This window comes from Melospiza georgiana, chromosome 16 (assembly GCF_028018845.1).
Source record: "Melospiza georgiana isolate bMelGeo1 chromosome 16, bMelGeo1.pri, whole genome shotgun sequence".
Classification (NCBI taxonomy): domain Eukaryota; kingdom Metazoa; phylum Chordata; class Aves; order Passeriformes; family Passerellidae; genus Melospiza; species Melospiza georgiana.
The window spans coordinates 4,358,349-4,380,018 of NC_080445.1; the positions used below are offsets into that span (position 1 = coordinate 4,358,349).

The 21,670-nt window shown below is 46.7% G+C and overlaps 1 protein-coding gene across 2 annotated transcripts in view; it reads left to right on the forward strand.

Annotated features, from left to right (window-relative positions):
• The first annotated feature begins 4,769 nt into the window (after positions 1-4,769).
• TTYH3 (tweety family member 3) overlaps positions 4,770-21,670 on the forward strand; it is a 75,005-nt gene continuing 58,104 nt past the window's right edge. For both annotated transcript variants that reach the window (XM_058035173.1, XM_058035174.1), the window contains exon 1: positions 4,770-4,909. In XM_058035173.1, the coding sequence (XP_057891156.1) occupies positions 4,787-4,909 (123 nt within the window). In that variant the 5' untranslated portion in view covers positions 4,770-4,786. The remainder of the gene's footprint in view (positions 4,910-21,670) is intronic.

The window sequence follows — 21,670 nt, forward strand, 5'->3', positions numbered from 1 at the left end:
TAGTTATATTAAGCCATAATTTGTCTGCAGATGAAGTTGGAATGCCCTTGACTCTTGCAAGCTTTGCAGCATCTCTGTGGTAGGTTTGTCAGCTAATGAATTGCTTTCCTCATACAAACTTTTTAAGGGGAGAAAAAAAGTTTCATTCAATGGGCAAAGAGCAAAATTTCCATGTTATACTCCAGGTTTGTAGGGAAGGATTTCCAGGCATGGTTGGTGGTCAGGTGTTGCATGAGTTCCTCTGTTTTCTGGAGTGCTGCTGTGCTGGTGGAGGCAGCCCTGACATCCCTTCCCAGTGCCTGGCCTGGTTTTGGTGTGTGTTTGGCACTTTGGTTACGTGTGGTGCTCAAGGAAGGGCCCTGAGCAGTGAGGGTTGCTGTGTTCTCAGGAATTCACTCTGCTCTGATTCACTGATGAAGTTGCACCCTGCTCCCCTTGCCCCTCCCTGCCTGGCCCCCCCAACTTCCCTTTTCAAACCTGAGCATCTGGACTCCCCCTGCTCTCCAGGACATGTTTGTGGTGTTCCCCTCACAGAGCTGTGTCTGAACCAGTGTCCCAGCCCAAGGTGTGGCTCAAGCTGTCCCAGCTCCCCTCTCTTGGAGAGGCTTTTGCCTCACAAACATTACACTGGGTACCACATGAGCTCCTCTAGGGCTTCTATTGCTGGCAGTGTGAATGGAGGTGTCATAAAACCTTGCTGCTCAAAATGATGTGGGAAGAAGCAGGGAGGACAGGAGGGACATCCTGTCCATTGCCATCAGCCAGACAATCCAACACCTGGATGCCTTTCCTGTCCCCTCCTCAGCCCATCAGCTCTGCAGAGCAGAGCCTGAGCCTCAGCAATGTAACACAGCTTGGAAGTCTCTGCTGGGCTCTGACTTTTGGGATGGAATCCTGTAAAATCTGTCACTTGGTTACAGTGCTGCTGTAAAAAAAGGCTGGAATGGCCTCTAGGTATATGCATGGAAAATTAGAAGAGCTTTTAATAAATGAGATTGACCATGAGTGCCTGTAGTACAAGTTACAACGTTCTGAACAAACATTGCTTTGCATTGCCATTATTGAGCAATAATCCTTATTTGGAACTTATACAAATTGTGGCAGAACCTTCTATTTATCTAACCTGGAAATTTTTCCTGAACAGGCTCTTATAATCTACTCAGAGAACTGGCAGTTTTCTTCCCTCTCTTGGTAGATATTTAATAGCCACGTATTGCATTTCCATGCTAGTAAACCTTCATTATTATACAAAATGTACCAGAATGTTATGAAGAAATACCTTAAATAATTAAATAGAAACGAAGAGTGACAAAACAAACGAACAAAGTGCAATTTGAGCTGTGTTATCCTTTCCTTTTTATGTTCACTTATTTGCTAATTTGCTGAACTTACTGGACTGCAGTGGGTCTTGCTGTGATTAGAGAGAGTTTGCCAAGTTCCTTTGTAATTGTTTCTTTGCAATTAACTAAATAATAGAATGTTCTCTGTGTGGCTCTCTGGGGAAAAGAGCGGGCAGGTGCTTTTGCAATAGGATTTCCACATCTTCCACCCATTTCCCTAGAACTCAGTTTAAAAAGACCAGTAAAACATGAGAAAGAGAGAGAATATTGCCTCAGGACTGGAAATGAAAGAATTAACCTATTATTATTTCTTTGAGTTGGCTGAAAGCTTTTTTTTGCTGGCCATGGTAGTGGCTATTCTTTGTGTAAACCTGAAAGTCCCTGGCAGGATGTCAGAGGAAAGGCTTGAAAACCCAAATATATGTTCCTGCCTGCAGATGCCTCCACTCAGGGGAAGTCCTTCAAGCTGGGAGGAGAAGTCAGCTGGGAAGATCCCTGGCTTTGCTGGGAGAGCAAGGCTGGAGACAGAGCTGTCATGGAGGGAGCAGCGATGGCTGGGGGCCCTGGCTTTGTTATTTCCTTTGACTTTGAGCAGAAAATTAGAGAGGAAGCCCTGGGAGGAGAGGCAGGGTAGTTTTAATGGAGGCAGAGCTGAGCTCAGCGGGAAGGAGGCACGGCTGGCTGCAAGGGCAGAGTTTATGGAGCAGCAGAGTCAGAGGTGTGGCCCGGCAGTGGCAGCTGAGTGCCAGGCACGGTTCTCTCCCTGACCTCCCCATGACCATCTGTAATTTAGTCCCTGTCTCAAGAGGGTAACTCATCCATCTGCTGGCACTTGGAGTGCAAACCTGCCATTTTTTTTTTTTTTTTAATCTATATTGTTAGCTAAAACCTTTTGTGGCACACATTAGGTTTGACAGAAAGGGGAAGGCTCCTTGCTCCACATTATATTAAAAGCTGAATTATTTCATTTCATAGTGAATCAGAAAAGCCAGGGCTAGGAGATTGCTGGTTTAAAAGGTGCTCTCATTGCCAGTGCCACTTCAGCAGCAGGGATGTCTGCAATCAGAAGCTTGTGAAGAGTGAAAAATGCTGCATTTCTTGGAAGGCTTCTGTAGAAGCCTGGTGGTCTCAAGAGGATGGAGGACAGCCCTGGCTGCCTTATTTTGGAGATTTAAACTAGTCTTTTTATCTTTGCTGTCTTTAATGAGGAACACTTCTCATCTGCCTATTTTGTCCATTGATTCTTTAGCAAAGCCACTGTCAGAGCAAGTTAGCAAACACTAATACTGCTCTTTGGGTCACTTTTCAGCAGGATTACCAGTGAACAAGCTGACATTTGCAGTTTGCTTTGCTTGACTGTAGAACTGCTTTTCATGCAAGGGTGATTTACTGTTAGATTTTATTCCTGGGATGTCATGACAGTGTCTCGTTTGTTCATTTGGCTTTGGCAAAAGAGAGTGTACTTATTTGTGTGGGAAGGAAAAAAAAGGCTGATATAATCTAAACATGAGAGCCTTGATAACTGTCTGGTCATGTACTCAAGAGTTACCTGGATAGGATTGAATGAGAGATGCTAGACATCCAAGAATTGTAGATATTTCTTTGTGATGTGGCACAACAGTCTGGAATGCCATGGAAAGTCTGGCTAGTGCTGGATCCTGTGGTTTGTCTCTTATTCCTCGTTTGCTGAATCCATTCTGCTCTTCATTTTCCCATATCATTATAAATAATTGTGGGGGAGAAATGAAAACTGTTGATGCCTCTGTTTCTCTGTAATCCCCAGTCCTCATTCTGCTCTAATTTAATCCAGTTGTCTCAGCAGCAGGAGGCTGAGGGGAGGCATGCACACAGCCCTGCTCCCTTTCCCACTCACCCCCAGCCCCACAGAGTGCCTCAAACACCCACCCCCATGGAACAGCATCCAGCTTTTCCTGTCATTGATTCCAAAACTTTCTGTGCAGTTTGATTTACATCAGCCCTGTCAAACAGGATCTCAGTGTGGTGTCCTGGCTGCAGCTTCTCTCCCCTGTCCATCACATGCTGACAGAGGTGCTGGGACCTGCAGCCTGGTAGCGTTTTGTGTCCATCCAGAGACCCGTGGTTGTGGTTACATCTGCAGGACAGATTCCAGCCTTGAGTGTTTTAGTACCAAATTGCATAAACTCTGTGTCAGAAGGGGCTTAGGCAGAGATCTCTTGCTCCCAGCGAGGTCTCTCTGCTCCTTGCCTTTGGGTTGTTAGAACTGGAGACTGGACCTCCAGTTGGACCATTGGCCCTTGAAAGAATTCCTTCTTCCATCCATCCTTGCTGGCACTGTGGAAAAAATTAAAATAATAAGGAAAAAAAAATGGCTGATGTTCAGCTGTCTTTCTGCAGAAAAATAAATCCTTTTCTTGGAGAAAGCTGAAGGGAGTTGAGGTCTTCTATCTTGTACCCTTGTATATCTTGTACTTGTGCACACAGCACGTGGCTCTAAACCCTCTGACATGTGTCTTAATGCTATTTGTGAGTGATAAGATTTCTTTTTAGCTGTGTTGATAATACTCATATGAAAATCCCATCCTAGTCAAAAGCTATTGAAGTTGTCAGAACATCAGCAGAATGTTCTTTGTGTTTATTTGCTTTAAGGGGTTAACATGTGGCCCTGTGCCCAGCACCCCATAGTCACAGAGACATTGTGTTGGGAAAAACCTCCAAGATCACCAAGTCCAACCATCAACCCACCACCGTGACCATGTTTGCTACTAAACCATGTCCTCAAGTGCCAGATCTGCACATTTTTTGAGGTATTCTGAGAGATTCCAAGACTTAGTTCAAATTATTATTTTATTATTTTTCCCCGTCGTGCTGTCACACAGTGGGAGGTGTCTCCTAAATGTTCACCTGTGCTGTCATTGCCATGCGTGTGCCCAGCCAAGGGAGTGCTGGATGACATTCTGCCTCCAACAACTGTGAATTCGGGAGGGACAAACTTGCTGCCTCTGGATCTTGGACGGGCATTGAGATGTACTGGAGAGGCGCTAACAATAAATGACTTTATGCCCACCTTTACCACTTGCTCCGGCACAAACTGCTTTTACTCCGCTGGCTTTTAAGCTGAACCCAATCCGCTCCTCCCGCTGTTAGACCCGCAGGGCCGTGTGAGGTTCACGGCACCGGGACGCAAACGCAGCGCCGGGGGCTCGGGGCCCGGCAGCGACTCCCGGTCCCGGGGGAGCGGCGGGGGCCGGGCCGGGGCGGGGCGGCGGCGGCGGCGCCAATGGGAGCGGGCGGGCGGCGCCGGGCGCGGGCGGCGGAGCCTCTGGGCGAACAAAGAGGGAGCGGGAGCGGGCGGAGGGACGGCAGCGGGCGGGGGGGACGCTCGGCCATGCGGGGCCGGCGGCCGCGGTGCGGGTGAGGCGGGCGGCGCTCCATGGCCGGCGGCTCGGGGTGAGGCAGGCGCGGGCATGGCGGGCGTGAGCTACTCGCCGCCCTGGTGGGTGAGCCTGCTGCACCGCCTGCCGCACCTCAGCCTGCGCTGGGAGCTCACCGCCGCCGACTTCCGACCGCACGACGCCGAGTACCAGCAGGTGGGTCTGCCCGGGGCCGCGCGGGGTGCGGGGTGCGCGCCCCCGGCCGTGAGGAGCGGCGGGAGCGGGGGCTCGGCCCGCCCGGAGGCGGAGGAGGAGGAGGAGGAGAAGGGGGCGTGCGGCCCCCGCTGGGGCTGCCCGGGTGGGTGGCCGAGGGTGCCGTGTCCCCGCTGCTCCCGGAGCAGGTGCCCCCGCAGGGCCGGGCCAGGCGGGGCTGGGGCGGGAGGTCACCACGCCGAGCTGCCCCCAGCCTGCCCGGAGCGCGGGTTCTTCTTGGCAGAAGCTGAAATTATAGATTGATAGAATCACTGAGGTTGGAAAAGCACTCCAGAATCAGTGAGCTCAACCTTCGACCCGATGCCACCGCGTGCCCGCTGACCCGCATCGCTCAGCGACCCCTGGAGCGGGGCAGGAGCCAGGGCTGGCCCGGCCGGCTCCCAGCGCTGCTCGGGCAAAGGCACCGTCCCGGCCTGGAGCCCCGGGGCTGCCCGCAGCCACCATGGGCTGTGCCGGTCCTGTGCGGGCTCTGCTGACCATTCATCCCCTTTGGTTGTGCCAGTCCTGTGCGGGCTCTGCTGACCATCCATCCATCCATCCCCTCTGGCTGTGCCAGTCCTGCACTGACTATCCATCCCCTCTGATTGTGCCAGTCCTGTGCAGGCTCCTCTGACCATCCATCCCCTCTATGCCATTCCTGTGCAGCCTGCACTGACCATCCCCTTTGATGCTGCCAGCCCTGCAGCGAGGCCAGCAGTGCCTTTCCAAACCGTCTGCCTGCCTGCTGGAAAACAGATGACTTAATGCACGAGAGTGGCGTTAGCATCAAGTGCACAGGAGGATGCTCGCAGAATACTTGTGTTCAGCTCTTTTTTTTTTTTTTTTTTTTTTTTTTTTTTTAAATGCCGCTTAGCCTGTATCCTGTGCTTGGTTGGCTGGGCATGTAATTAAAATGATTGTGGAGTGAATCTGTGTGCTCCAACATCTGTGTTCTCTGCTGTCATCTTGGAACAGAGCTGCAGTGACTCTGCTGCCTCGTTTTGCCACGGTCTCTGGTTTTGAAAACACCATTTTGCTTTTCTGAACATACTTGCAGTGTCCTATATACACAGCCTGCTATCATGCACACAGGCATCAAGGCTAAAGCATCTAAGCAGTTCTTGTTTATTCTAGGAGTAGAAGGTATTAGAAATACTTTAGGAAGCAGTATGTTTTGGCTTTTTGTTCTAAACAGATGAACAGATCTGAGGACTGAAGCTAGAGCAAAATGTGAGAGATGTATTTAAAGAGCCGTGGGTAGATACAAAGAAATATCTTTATACCAGCAAATCAAAGGGACTTTTGAGCTAACTTTGTATTTTGAGGCTTCAATTTGTTAATTTGTTTTAGTTCCCTTGGCTTAGCAGAGTTCAAGATGGCCACATGCAGATGTAACGCTGCACAGCAGCTGAACTGTATTTCCATGACCTCAGAGGGTAGCTGCCTTCAAAATAAGGGATATGCAATCCTGGAGATCAGAAGTTAAGAGTTCATTGAAAGATCTTCTTGGGAGTGTGTTATCATGAAATAAGCACTTGGTGACCTTTTGAATAGACAGCAGATGTACCAGTTTTCACTTAAATTGCTTAAAAGCATTCCTAGCAATAATCTGGGGTTGTGTTTGTTTGTCAGATAATTTTTCTACAGTAATCATATTCCCACTTAAAGCCTTCTGCTGCTCTCCTCCTGTGTAGCTGCCTCCCCTCCCTTGATGGCATTGAGGACTTCTTGCACAGCAGTCGATGGCCTTTTAAGCCTTAACATCAGCTCTCAAGAAAACATTTTATCAAATCCGAACTCCAATGTCTGCATTACTGAGGCGTCTGTCACCAGGAGAGTGGTTTGAGCAGCAGCAGCTTTGCTGGTTGTGGTGTTGGTGAGGGGTAGCAGGCAGGCTCCAGCAGCACTGCAGCCTGTGCTGTCAGAGCTGTGGTTATATAACCACGCTGCTGCTGAGGCTCTGCAAGTTGGCTCTGGAGTTCGTAGGCACATAGATTAATTCTAATGCAGTGAACCAGGGAAACTTAATCCAGCACTGGGAACTGTAATGATAAATGCTCTCTTGTGCTTTTAAATGCTTCTGAAGGCCTTTTGGTTTGAATTTTAGATTTTTTTAATGGATTTGCAACTCTTGCTCTGCGTGCAGCCTGTGCTGGCATTGTCTTTCCTTATCTTTAGGAACCTTTTGTATTTAACATGTGAGATCATATACATCCTCAAAATTAGGAAGTCCATTTTTTAATTTTAACTTTGCCTTATTTATCTTTACTTTGTAGGTCTCACTGGCGCAAATTGTGTATGTTTTTGTTTTCTATTCCATTAGTGATTGATACTCTGATTCTTAAGTATGAACTATTAAAAAGCACACTGCATTTGATTTCCCCAGGGGCTGAGGAGAGGTCAGTGGGGGGGATGCTAGAGGAAGTTTATGGGCACAGGTAAGGGCAGGGTGTCCCTACCTGTGAGGAAGAATTGCCTTTGCTAAACTGCATGGCTCCTGTTCATCTGGGAGCTGGACTGTTGTCATAAATAGCCACACAGCTGGGCTCAGTGTACAGTCCCATTCTGACGTGTTTTGAGGAAGGAAGCAATGTACCCTTTCTGATTCTCCACTGCTTCTCTAGAAAAGATTTCCCAACCTGTGACCACAGGAAAGCAGCACTTTCCTTATAAAAAAACTCTTTTCTTCAGTCACCTTTTAGTAAATACCCACCTGTTTGTTGTACTCCTGTTTTGTGATGGGCTTTGAAATTGTGCATCAGCTGAACATCCCACTGCAGCCAGAAGTGGAATGCAGTTTGCATGTTGTCCTGTCACTTGTTGCAGTGCCACGTGCTGCTGCAGGTGAGGAGGCTGCTGCCTGGAGAGGCTTTGCACCTCTGCCTAGCAGGATTAGGGTAATGCCAAGCTGCTCTTCCCCTGCAGCAGCAGCCCAGCCATTGTGCCCTGAAACCTCTCAGAGGGAGGGCAGATAAGCACATGCTGCCACTCTTTGAAGTCTAGGCCTTTGTTAAGTCTGCTGGGACCCTGGGTGATGGGGGATGTCCAGCAGGATGTGGATGCAGTGGCTGCTTCTGCTGTTCTGTCCCAAGGGGTCCCTTGGCCAGGGCAGCAGGGATGCCTGCTGTGTGCTGGGCTGTCTCAAGGCTGCAGCCATTGTGGACCAACCTTCTGGGGCTTCCTCCTTTTGTCTGAGAGCATGAGAAGTGCTCATGGCAGTGCTGCTGCCAAGGGCTGAGATCAGTGCAGCTGCAGGTTTTGGCTGCATACCTTCTTCACCTGAGCCAGCCTCTAAAACACTCTCTCTCTCTGGTATTACTTTACTCTTTATCTTCTCCCACAGCATATCTTGTTGCATTAGGTTAGACCAGTGTGTGTGTGAGTGTGGAGGAGCAGAACAGATCCTTCCCCTCTGGACTAGATTGTTTAAAAATGTATGTGTATCCTGATGTCCTTCAGATGCTCTGCTTCTGCCACTACAAGCAGTGCAACCAGTTGTTTTCTTTTTCTGGAGGAATTGAGGTGAATCTCCATGTAGACTGAGCTGGGGTTGTGGTCCTTCTTCTGCAGGGGTTTGGCATGCTGGAGAGTCCTGTCAGAGCTGCCTTCGTGTGCCACTTGCAGGACTTGCTCCATAGTCCTCCCTACAGAGGATCTTATCAGACCAGTTCTTTTCCTAATCCTCCCATGAATCATTGGGGTTGAAAATATCTTGATATGAACAGCTTTGTTCTGGCTGTATTCTCATCTGAGTCATACTGCAGTGCTCTGCAAAGCCTTTTCATTGTGTAGTGAGTCACAAATTCTAGAGTGAAGGGAATGTAAAAATGGAGCAGAGCTCCTGTTCCTTCTGACAGCATCATGCTAACACCAGTTCAGGTCTCCCTGCCTTTTGCTGCTGACCAAATCATGATGATCTTGCCAGTGCTGTCCACTTTCCAGTTCAGTTGGTTGGCCCAGTGAGACGGTCCTGAGACTGCTGCTGTCACTGGTTTAATTTATTTAGCAATGTAAGTGACTGACTTAGCTGTGTGGCATTGAATTCACTTTCTTTCTCAGGGTAGAGTTGGTTAAGAGCCTTGAAGTAGCATGGAGGTCACGTGCTGGAAAGGAATAGAAAAGCTGAATAGCTTTGTAATGCAGCACAACAACAGGTAATGGGATATCTGCTCCAGTCAGGGTGTCTGTGCACTGACAGAAAAGGAGACTATGGCACTTTATCTCTGGAGTCTGGCTGTGGGCTCAGAAGTGCCCTGTGAACAGTGAAGGAGAAAAGAGGCTGTAAAAGCCAAACCACGGAGCCCTTTGGAGTTTCTGCTTTTTCTTCATTGCTGGAAACTGGCGATGTTGACACAAACCTGTGTAAACACAAAGGTTATGTGTGAGTCAGGCCAGAATGAAGAAAAATTCTCCAGCATCTTTGAAACTCATCCCTTGCAGGGCTTCGTGCCTCCTCAGTACAGTCAGAGCTGCAGATGCTTGGTTAGTAGGTGTAATGGCAGCTGTTTGTGCTTTGGAAGATGACTGATGATTGATTCACACCCATTAAGATGCAGAGTCGTGCTGAAGGAAGCAGTGACAAGAGCAGGGACATGCTCTAGTCCTTGGCTTTGAGATGCTCTCTTCAGTGTTGTCACCCAGGAGTTTCCTATCATGCCTCTGTCAGTGCTCTCGTGCTGTAATGTTCTTTTTCTCCCTCTGTACGTGTGCTGAGAAGGGATCCAGCAGGGAAAGGTGCTGTGTAAGCCCAACACAGACTCTAATCCAAGGCATGTGTGTTTGAACCCATAGCCAAAGGTTCAGCAAGGAATTAATTCTGTCAGGTACTTTCTGGCTCTGTGAGGCTGTTTCCCCACACACAACAGCTAACGTCGTCTTTGGAAGTGTTTCTTGGCTGGAGAAATATGATGGAGCCCAAACTGCCAGAAAACTTGGATTATAGAGATTGTTTTAGAACTTCCTCTACTGTACTGGCATCTTATTTCAATTTTGAAACCAAGAGTCTTTCTGTAAATTGGAAACATGTGTATTAGTCAAGTTGGATGACGTGTTTTTGTCTAGTTGGCTCAAAGTCAGAGGGTAATGTGCCTTTTTTAAAGGGGTTGGACTGAAGGTTTCTTTCTTTCAAGAACAGTTGGACCCCTTCCAAGGTCTGATCAGCTATCCTGCTGTAGCACCAGTTTGCTCATATTTCCAGAGAGGTTAAGTGACCCCTGTTAGTAGAATCCAATGTTGTCTGATGAAATTGAAGTTGTTTTTATTTTTTTAAGAGCTGCTGGTAAATTCCCTCTTCCCTTTACTCATCAGTGTCAGCTCCATGAGTAACCATGCAGTAATGCCTCCCATCAGCAAACTGGTGCTGTGCTCTGACTCTTCTCTCTTTGATCTGGAGGAGCCTTTACTGATGAGCAGCGCCACAATGAATAACCAAAAGGTAGAACCAAGGCTATTTTTGGCTGATTTTTACCAAAGGTAGACATAAAATGTGTTCTGTTGACCATTCATCCAGTCATGCAGCAGCATATGGTGTGCAGAGAGGAAAAAATTCCACCTTTGCCAGCTTTCTGTATGCAGCCTTGCTTTGTTTTGCTGACCCATGCTGTGCTGCCACGTTTTCAGATGCTCTCCTGAGAACTGGCAGGTTCTGGAAACACTGGCTGTAATTACCCTGCTCTAGTCAAAAAAACCAACTGTTTTAAAGGTGTGGTTTTAGCAGAGTACACAGGGGTAAAAGGTGTCTTGGAGAAAATGTGAAACACCTTGTGGCGGTGAGTGTGAGGAGATGCAGGTGAGTGTGCAAAGATGTAAACCCTGCTCGCTTACTTCTCTGGTGGGATCCCAAAACTGTTCATCCTGCACAGAGAAGATGCTGGTGCCAGCCTGGTGAGCTTCCCAGCCTGAAGACACATTTATGGAGCATGTGGTGCCCTGAAGGCACCATGCTGGTCTCAGCTGGGAGGGCAGAACCAGAGCTGAAAACGTGTCTGGTTGTGGTGGCCAGCCACTGGCACCCTGGTGCTTCTGCACCTACACAACATTTGTCTTGCTGAGAATGCTCCATTTTTATCCCCATGAGTGTAACACCATCTGACTCCTGGTCTGCAAAACCTGATCTCTGGCAGTCTGGAGAAAGGGGTAAGCAAATTCACTTCAGTCTTAGCGTGTCTTGCCTCTTTTTGTGCTTTTCCTCTTCATGCCTTCTTGAACCGAGGAACATCTGTGGTCTCCAGGTTAACAAAGTGCCTTTGTTTAAATGTTGATCCAATGAAGCAAGCAGTGCTTAAAGCAGATGTTGATGTGGATTTTTAGTGTTCTTTACATTTGGTTATTAGGGAAAGTGAGAAATTCTCACCCAGAAGAACATATCCCATTAGGCATGGCTCTGGAGATTAAGGGCACTGAAGTCAGGTGCTTTCTCTGACTTAATCCCAAGGCTCTGAATGTGGATTAAGGGGCTGTACCACAAGCCTTCTTGACCTCTTACTTGTACTTTGGGATTATATTTATTTTGGAACCTGTAAACAGAAACCTGTCCGTTGAGTACAAGAGAGAGGAAAGTAATGGGCCTGTGTCTCATCAGGTTTTTTGCCCTGTGTCTGCAGAGCAGACAGTCAGAGGAACAAGCACTCTCCAACCCCCTGGAATTTCTGTCTTTTTTTTTCTGTTTTCTTTCTATTTCATTTGGTTTGGTTTTTTCCTTCCCTTTTTCTTCCAGGACAAGGCTAATTTTGCACCATTTCTCCTGTTCCCCTGCCCCCAGCAGCACCCACTGATGGAAGGGTGAAGTCCAGAGCTGGTGGTGTTTGTGTTGTGTGGCTGTGCTGTGGCAGAGCTTGCATGGTCACCCTGGTGTGACACTCCTGTGCCTGTGAGGATGGCTGTGAAGGGCCAGTGGTGATGGCCAAAGCTTCTCCTGGAGTCATTCTTTCAAGGCTTTGATGTCAGGGGAATTTGCTTGGGTGGCTGCAAGCAAGCAGTGAGTAAGGTGGTGCTCACTCTTCATTTTCTTAGGGTGGAGGGGAGTCAGCACCTCGTTTGCATTAACCTCTTGGTGACTGTCAGTTCTCTTCTTGTTCCTGTTTTAATTTTCAGTAGTAACTTCTCCACCAGTTATGGTGAGATTTCCCATTCCCCTTGAGTGAGTAGGAGAACTTGGCTTGTGTTCAGCTGAATGTGATTCCCATAGCTGGGGGAAGGGATGCGATGTCTGGGAATTTATTTGCTCTAAGATTCAGATGAGACCTGAGAAACTTGGGAATATATCAGGATTACCTACTGCACTGAACCTCAATTCTCACTTTTAAGACATTAAGACTCATAATACTCAGGAGGTGGTGGTAATAATAATAATAATAGTAGTAGTAGTAGTAGTATCCAAGCCCAGTAATTTTGCTCCTCTCTTGTCAAGACTGCTCCACTTTCTGGGTATGTCATCCTACCAGTCCTTTGTTTTAGCTGATGACAATGATTAACAAGACAGATGAGCTAAAATCAAGGAGGATCAAGTTCATGCAAGGCTTCTAGTCCTGGGGATGCATTCATATGACAGTCTGAAAAAACAAAAAAGTCATCACTGTTAGAAATCCTCTCCTCTCCTCCATTTCAAGGGGTGACTGATGTGTTGCAGCAGTGAAAAACTGGGAATTGGTTACATTTATTCACAAACCAGAAATTATTTTTGCTGTATGGCAAAGAGGTCTATAGGTGAATAGTGGCTGTGGGGCAAAGCCATGCTGATGCTATTTTTTTTTTGTATTAAATAAACTAGGAAAGAACAAAACACAGAGTACTTTCATGTTGCAAAAGCTTTCATTTCAAACTTCTTTTTTTTTTTTAGATTTCTGCGTAATGAGCCACTTAGAGTGTTTGAGTCTGATCTTGTAATTGTGAGCTTTAGGGTTTGGTAAGCTGCAAATGTGCACGTTTTTGCAAAGTAGTCATTTGTGTGCTAAGGCTGCAAGGCTATTCTCTTGCAAGAAAAAAGAAAAGTAGGTTAGCGTGCAATCCATGGCCACAGCAGTTGGTGTAACTCAGTCAGATGCTTGTGCCTTTCCCTTCTCCAAGCACTGGGGAACATAAGGGTAACATTTGCAATAATGTGTGCTTTCACATGCTTATCAGGTTGCTTGCTTCAGCAGATGTAATGAGTGCCAGCTCTCTTTTTAGTTATTATTTTAACAAATGAGCGGTTTTTGGTCAATGGTGAGAGCAGCATTGAAACCATCCAGGGAAAGAGCTGACACTCCCCTTCACCTTCACTTCAACTGGAGCTGCACCCTCGGATTTTGATTTCCTCGGTCACCACTAAATGCTTTTTCTGGCTGATATGGCTCAGAATGGTGCCACACGTGCATATGCATGAAAGCCCTTTGTAGTGTGAAATTAGGGATAAAAGATATTGCTAATCAGCCCTAACAATGCAGGACTTATTCCTGGACGAGGGGAACAGGGAATGTGGGGAATGGATGTTTCACAAATGTGTAACACATTCAGACACGTTGTTATGCCAGTGTTGGTGTCTGTGCACGGACGCCCTTTTCAGGCTGTAAAATGCTGCTGTTCATGCAGGGAATTTCAACAAGCCTTCTATTCAAGGCCGAAATTCAAAATAACGCCAAAATCCAAATGGAGGCACTTCAGTTGCATAATAGTGTCTGTTACAAGGAGGCCTTGGTGCAGGAGATGATGTAATGCTCCTTGAGATAAGGCCCAGGCTGGGGATGGGGAGAAAGGGAAGATGGTGTCAGTGACAGAGCCATTAAAAGTATTGCTAATGGTATCAAAGCTTTCCATAGGGTGTTAATTAGCACGCCTGAATAATTCCAAAGTTGATTGTGTTACAAGTGTACATGTGGAAAAAAACTGCTCGGTGCTACCTGTTTTCTCTGATCATAATCGCTTTTTCCCTGGGGTGAGCTTTCCTGAAGTTCAACAGTGTGCTCGAGCTCCTGTAGATGATAAACTGGTAATTTTGACACTTGCTCTAGGAGCTAAGAATGCCTCAGTCTGCCAAAGAGATGCTTGCTGAAATTGTGATGCTTCTCACAGGGCTGTGCCTGGAGCTGTTGCTGTTCCGAGGCCTTTGGCAGCTTGTTACTTTATTTCCTCCTTAAGTTTGTGGTTCATCTATATTAATTTTCTTTAGTTTAGGAATAGTTTATGTTGCATCCTCACTGCAAGAGTCCCCAGTCCGTTTTTGGGCTGGCACGGTCAGAGGGGGCACACAGGATTGCTGCCCTACCTATGGCCCGCCCCATCCCCTTTCTCCCTGCCCTTACAGTACTCACTCCAGGAAATGCTGAGAAAGTCGGCAGTAATGGAATTCATGAAATTCAAGCTGTGCTTCAATGAAAACGTGTTTTCAATTTCTGCCTCCTCGGGAGCCTGGGACTGAGCCGTGACTGTGGGGGCTGGGGCCGGATGAATGGAAGTGCCGGAGTCAGCGCTCTGCCGAGCCTGTCCCGCATCTCCCTCGGCATTCAAAGGCTGCCGAGAGCTTTGTGGCGGCTTCAGGAAGCGTTTTTGTATTCAGCTGGCCAAAAAAGCCCGGGCGTTTTCCTGCTGGGTTTGATCTGGCAGTCGGGGTCTGAATGACAGTGACGTGTTGGAGAGGAGCGTGATGGGGGAAGCATCAGCTGCGGGTGGCTCGTCCCCCCTCTCTGCTCTTGATCCTGCTCACGGTGTCCTTTGAGTGTCCTGCAGCCGATTAAGGGTGAGAATTATAATGGTGACTCAAAAGCCTTTGGTAAAACTCATTAATTCATTCCTCCTTTAATTAGACACCCAGCCATGGGCTTATAATTATCAGAGCGCAGGAAGGTTTGCAGCTGTAATAAGCTGTGTTGCATCAATTGCAGAAATCGTGGGTTTTTGGCAAATGCAGATATGGTGAACTCTTCTCACTGGTTTTTGGTGAGGAACATGCAAAGACATAGAAATGAAAGAAGCAGCTGAGGGTGTGCTGTGACTGACCTCTGGCTGAATCTTGCCTTGTGGTGTTGAACTGAGAGGAAAGGGTGGAGTTGTCCTGCTTATAAATATTTTTTTTCCTTGGGAGGTGTAATAATGTAACTGTCAAAGAGAGAAAAGATGAAGGAGAATCAAATGAAAATATTATCTTAATATGGAATATTGTATAAAACCTTTAGCACCCAGGAGAATTACACTTTTGGAATAAGTGTTACAAGAACAGCTGCAGGCGTTGCACACAGCACCCATTTTGCTTTTTGGAAGTTAGGGAATAGCTGGGTGTTCTACACTGAAAAGTACCAGGTACTTTTTTTCAGTCTTCTGGGGGAACAAAATCAATAGTGAACTTCTGTTATTTCGTAATGTCTTCTTGTTTCTGAAATGGGAAGCAAGGTAATTTTCAGAACTAATTTGTGCAGCTCACCCCCAGCAACAGCTGATTGGGGTCTTCTGAGAGAAGCTTGTGCTGCTTCTGGTACCTTTGAAATGCTCATGGGTTCTTTTGCAGAAGAACAACTAGAGTGGAGGCTGAAAGGATTTCAGGGAAGAACTTATTTCTACACTGTTGCATCTCTGCTTGTAGTTCTGATCCTTGTGAATGCCATGGTAGAGCCTGATAAATGATCTCCTTTTAGCATTGGACTGACAGGCTGTCAAGTGCAGGCAATCCAAAAAGGCACAGACCTAGGAAAAGGCAAGGGATGGAGATAGCTGGCAGCCACTGGGCTTAAACAGAGATGATTGAAGAGATAGGCTTCATTTTTCAATATTTTTTTCCTTAGACTTTTTAACTTGAGTAAGGTTAGAATGAATATTTTGGACTTGAAGAAATGGGAGCTGTTGCACAAGAGTAGATCAGAGGTACTGCTAGGCAATGGCAAGTATGAATGTTCATGTTCCCTTAAGAGGGAAACTGTTTCAATTGGAGTAGGTGGCAGGAGAAAATGGATCAGCTGTGGTTTGGGTCTTTTTCTGTCTGGATTTAGTGGAAAGCACAGATAGGACCTCCAGTGAGGATGGAATGATTTGTTTGACACTTCTGTAGCTAAACAGAAGTCTTTACTTCTGAGGGTGCTATTTTAAAACCACTGTACAACACTTCTTGTGTGCCTTTTTGTATTACAGTATGTGGCTGCTGTCTTCTGTTTGTCCCTCCCATCCCCTCCCCACACAGTCTGAGTTATTGGTGGTTTATGAGACTAAGTAGTGCCTGGAACTTGGCTGGAACTGGGCTTCATCCCTGGCCTCTGAGGTCAAATATGCTGGGTCAAATATGCTGGCCTTTCCTTATTTCTGTATATATTTAAAATTCCTGCAGGTTAGACAACAAACATTGGATCAACCTGAGTGGACAAATTAACTGGAGCAGCAAATTTACAAGGTTAAAAAATTGCCTTTCAATCTCATAAGTACAACTTGGTAAATGTCCTGCTGAGGTTCCTGGCTGCTCTTGGAGCCCATGTTCTGGGGCAGGTTTTGTTCTCTAACATTGAACCTCTTGATCACTGCAGAGGTTGGTTTTTTTTGAGCTTTTTGAGCAAACTAAAAAATCTCTTTGAGCACAAGCTCTCCAGCATTTTAAATGCTCCAATATGAAATGGCAAAGTGCAGATGATGAATATGAAATAGGTCAGGTGCTGTTGACAGAATTCTCCGCGTGGACAAGCGGTGCTCTGGGAGCTGCTTCCAAGGTCTTGGAGGAGCTGTGTAAATGATCATGGATGCTGGGAGCGTTCTGCTGAGGTGTAAATAACAAGGTTGGACAGTTTAGGCTGCCTCTGCTGTTTTTATTAGTGCAGCTTGGCTTTCGCCTCGGGTGATGTGGAGGTTATGGGAGAAGGAGGAAGGGACAAGCTGTGAATTTGTCTCCTCTCCCAGCAGAGCATGATGAGAAGGTTTGGGGATCTGGTTACCCTAATCCCCCCTTGGCATGTTGATTCTTCTTGTCTCTTTACTTGTATCTTATGTCTGAAATTCCTACTGAGGCAACTGCTTGCTGGGTCACGTGTGTCTCACTGCAGTGCCCTTTCAACCTTTTTTCTGTGCATTTTGTTGCAGCCATTACAAATTAGTTGCCTGCTGTAGTGTTTCATCGCTGTTAATTTTTATTCTCAAGAAAATGTTGCTCTGAGATGTGGCTGCTTGTCTTGTTCCTGTCCTAAATACATTTACTGGCTATTTGCTAGATGTGACATCTTCTGCCTGTGGTTGACCCACCTCTTAATGTCCTCTGCAGATCCAAGTTCATTTTTGTGGATAGATCTGAATCACTTTCTGCTGACTTCTTGGACTACAGCAGTGACAAATACCACTGGTGAAATGCAGTTCTGCAGGTGTAACCTATGGGCTGGACTCTCATCACTTAATTATTAGCTTTGGTTTGCATGTGCTGGCTCCAGCAAGGGTGGTCTTGGTTGTGTGATGCAATAAATTAAACACAAGGTTCCTAAGAAAGAACCAGTTTCCAGGATAGGCTGTGAATGCTCTTCAAGGTGCAAGTTCAAACCAGGTGTGTCTGTTTTCTCTCTACCAAAGTGAAATTTGCTGCTCTGTCAGATGTAGTGAATGTTGAGCTTCCTTTCTAACATCTGTGCCTTCAGCTGGGATTCACCAGCAGTTTAGTTCTTTACTTCCTCCTCACAAACACATCATCAGCATTTCTTTGATACTAAAGCCAGTCCTACAAGGCTGTCATCCTTGAGGATGTGATCAACTAGGCTTCTGTCCCAAGAGTTGTGTTCAACTAGCCTTTGACATGCTGCTGCCTTCCAACAAGTCACAGGTCACATCTCCTGGGAAAAAAGAGCTCCTGAGTGTTTTCTGTGTGGCTGCACTCAGACCTTGGGCAGTGTGTGGTCATGGCCTTGTGCTGTGAATATGGCTCACTGTAAACAAGGCTGAGAGCTTCTGGAAACTGCTGTTGTCCTCAGCTTTATTCTCAGTGAGGAATATTTTTTTCCTGTTAAGAGCAGGGCACATGAAATGGAACCACAGCTCTGCTCTAGTGCTGCAGTAAGGAAATAGTACATGGTGGGAAGTTTGATGTTAACTGCAAGTGATGTATTCTTTTTGTAGTCAAAGCATTAGCTATGCTGGGATTAGAATATTTTTCTTGGTACACCTGTGGCTTGGCCTGTGTGGCTCTTTGTGTTCCAGGACAGCATTTCTGCTGATGTAGATGATGAGCTGATGGCTGGAGGAAGAGTTCACGTGTGTGTGCACATTCCATCAGTTGGGGAATGGTGCTGGCCACTGCATGTGGCCATCAATGCTGCACTTGGGCTGCTGGTTCTGGCACAATCCTGGCTGTGAGGATCTAAAGCTCCTCCAGTGCTGCTGAGTGGGGTCTCAGTAGGCAGGAAAGCATCTCTGTGATTCCCAGCTGCTCACAAGGAGCAGGGTCTTCAGGCTGTTTATGCTGCACTCCTTGCTATCATGCATTTACCATCCAGGCAGCAGCCAGTTAACCCCCCAAACTTGTGCCCCTGGTAAAAAGGCTTCCAGAGGGGGTTGCACATTCCAGGCACGTCCTGGCTCAAGCTGAGTTAGTCATGCATCTCCCCAAGCATGTCAGAGCTCAGATCTGTCTCTCCTGCTGCTGCTCTCACATCCATGCTCTGTAAAAGACAGTCATCAACAAAAGGGCACTTGGAGTTGTGGAGTCTGACAACATGATGTTGTCACTTCTTTCACCCTGATCTTCAGAGACGGTGTTGGGAGTGCAGAAGTATTTTCAGGAGCCTGGGAAAGTGGCTGGGACTGCAGGGCACTGTCTCAAATAAAATAGTGGCAGCCAGTGATAGGAAAGTGAAAAATATCTCATTTTTTAGGAGAAAACCACTTGAAAACTTGATGCCATGCTATCCCTCATGATCATATTCTGTGTCTGGAAGCTACTGCTAAAGCTGCTAGTCTCTACATGTGGGATTGCACTCTCATGTCTTCAAATGTATGCAAAAACCTGTTCATGTGCCTTCCCTTACACGCTTTCCACCTGAGGGCATAATCCAGTGACAATACAATCGCTCCCATAGCAACCAGCCTGTCATAAACAGGATTATGGCACCTAGACGGGATGGAGCACAAAGAATTCAGGGAAGAACTGCCCCCTCATTACCATGGAGCAAAGCAGGGTAAATGGTGACCTGTGTGTGTCACCAGAGAACAGGGGAGGAGGAAGGGCACATGTTCACGTGTGTGCTGTGTCCTTAAACTGGTGTGACAAAGCCTTGGGAAGGTGAATCTGTGTCGTTAGCAGGGCAAGGTAAAGCCTGCAGAGAGCCTGTTACTGATCTCAAGTGCACCGGGCTGCATTGGCTCAGCTAATGAGATTAAACCCCTGAAGGCACCGGGGACACATTCTAGCCATCCCTTGCCTTCCTTTTTTCCACTTCCCAGCCATGGACACTCTTATCCTCCAGTCTGTACAGGGTAAGGTTTGTCTGCTATAAAGTGCTGCATTTTTTTCCTGTCTGCAGAGTTAAATTAAAATACTTTCTCAATACACATTCAAGCTTGCACTCTCTTTCAGTATAAACTTGAGCTGTTTTATTGTCACAGATGATGGGAAGAAGCTGCAAAATCAAAAGCTTCTGTCTTTAGCTCCTTCTGCAGAGAAGACAAACAGTGTCACGTAATGTTCTTCTGCAGACCCATAAAGGAAAGAGAACTACTTCACTTGCACACGGTTACTGCCAGTGGTATTGTAGTTGGTTTTATGCTGCATAGATTTAAGTGAGAATAGTTACTGAGTGCTTTGTAGGAGTGTTTGAGCAGCTGCTCTGCTCTACTTTGTTCTGCAGTTTATGCACCACTTGCTTTTGCTCAATAAAAGGCAGCGTGAAAACACGGAGTTATTGCAGATATTTGGTCTGTGGCTTCAGGGTATCTTATCATGGGGCTGCTCAAAACTTCTTTCTAGTGAATTGCTCTCTGTCTTTGCAGTCTTTGGGTGATGTAACCAATGGCTCCATTGCTTCAGTCAGTCAAAAGCACTGCTTGGCTCTGTCCCAGGAGCTTTAACACCTGCTAAAAGGGTGAAGAATTCTGGCCAACTGCTGCCAGCCCCTAAGTGCTGTGAAAAGTCTCTTGTCAAAGATCCAGCTTTCTGTCCAGGTTGGGAATCAAGATAATGCTCCCCATGAATTGAGTGGGCTTGGTCAGAGCAGCTCCAGCTCTCTGTTGTTGCTGAGCTACTTTTTGTAGTGATGGTGTTGTTAGAGAGCTGAGTTTGTGGAAAGGGAATGCAAAGTTGCTGAGGAGGACATGACTCTTTTATTTTTATTGTGTTTTTACTGCTGGTCCTGCAATCAGTGAGGTCTGACAGCCCCACCTGATTAGAGAATGAGCTTCAGTAAGAGATGCTGTGAGTCCTACACTGGGGCAAGAGGGGGTTTTTGTTCCTGATTAGGATTCTCACCCAAAATATATTCACAAATGAGATTTTAAATACCTGTCTATAAAGAATAGGAAGAAAAAATTCCTGTAGGAAGTGAGTATCTCAAGCCTGAGGTATTTCAAGTGCAAGTTGAATGTGTGGTGTGCCCTAGCTTAAAAATCTGTATAAAACTACTCATGCAAGGTGATACACCTGGTCCCCTTTTGTGGCAACCTTCATGGGAGAGTTCATGCATAGCCTGGGGTTTTTCTGCTTTACACACTGGTGAATCCCACTTTGGGATAATGTTCCAAACAGGCAAATTGCAGATCTACACATGTACCAAGGTATTTGGTGCTTCAGAAAAACTCTTTTTGCAAGTGCAAAGTTAGCCATGAGGGTAACTGTAGGTATTAGTGCTGAAAGTTGCTATAAAGCCAAGAAATGTAGTTCAGTGGTCAAGATAAGGTGGCTGAAAGTCCATCCAGCTGCAGCAGTGAACTGAAAGATACTGAAATAACAGTAAACACAGCAGGCAAATAGCAAATAAGTAACTAAGCACCAGTTCCTGGTGTAGATTTGATGAAAATGTGTTCCAGGAACCACAGCAGCAAGAAAGGGTGATATCATGTATTTCTGCAATTGTTATTCTGGAACCTCTCACTGAGAATGCTGATCTGGCACTAACAGCTGTTTATAAGTAGCCAAATTCAATTTTTAAGTTTGTGTGAGTACTCCCTGCGGGACTGATAAATGCTGTTTGTGTTGTTGTTAGTGGAAGTGTCCAACCTCGGCAACAAAAGTCATTATAAGGCACCACAAGGTGAGTGTTGAATGATAGACCAAAAATCAGAGCAGCCACAGGGATGGCTCATAGCAGGAATGACCCATTGCTCAGATACCAATGGTTGTATGGGAGGCTGGATTAAACAATCCTTCCCAGGAATTTTCAGGCCAGGACTCTCTCCTGACTCCCTGTTGCTCCAAAGGGCTGCAGCAGATGAGTGCAGAGCAGTGAGTGGAGGAGGCATCAGGCTGTTGTCCGTTGGATTTCTCCTTCTTTTGCTGGATCCCTCCTCATAATTCCAAGTTGGAATGTTGTGGGCCGTGTTTCTAACCTGAGATCTGAGGCTTGAAACAGCAGACTGAGGAGTCTGTGCTCCTGGGCTTCCATTCTGAAAGGCACTGTAACCCCAAATCTGCCAGTCAGTAGTTGTGAACATGTTAGGGAAAGGAAAAGGACCTGGTTTGTGGGTTAGAAGTGCAAGTTCCTCCCAAGGCCAAGTGAGGACCTGGTGAGCAGGAGCACTGGAGCCTGTTCTTCATCAGGTGAATCCTTCCCTGGGGTTTTCTGGTGAGTCCTGCCCTGGTGGCTGTGC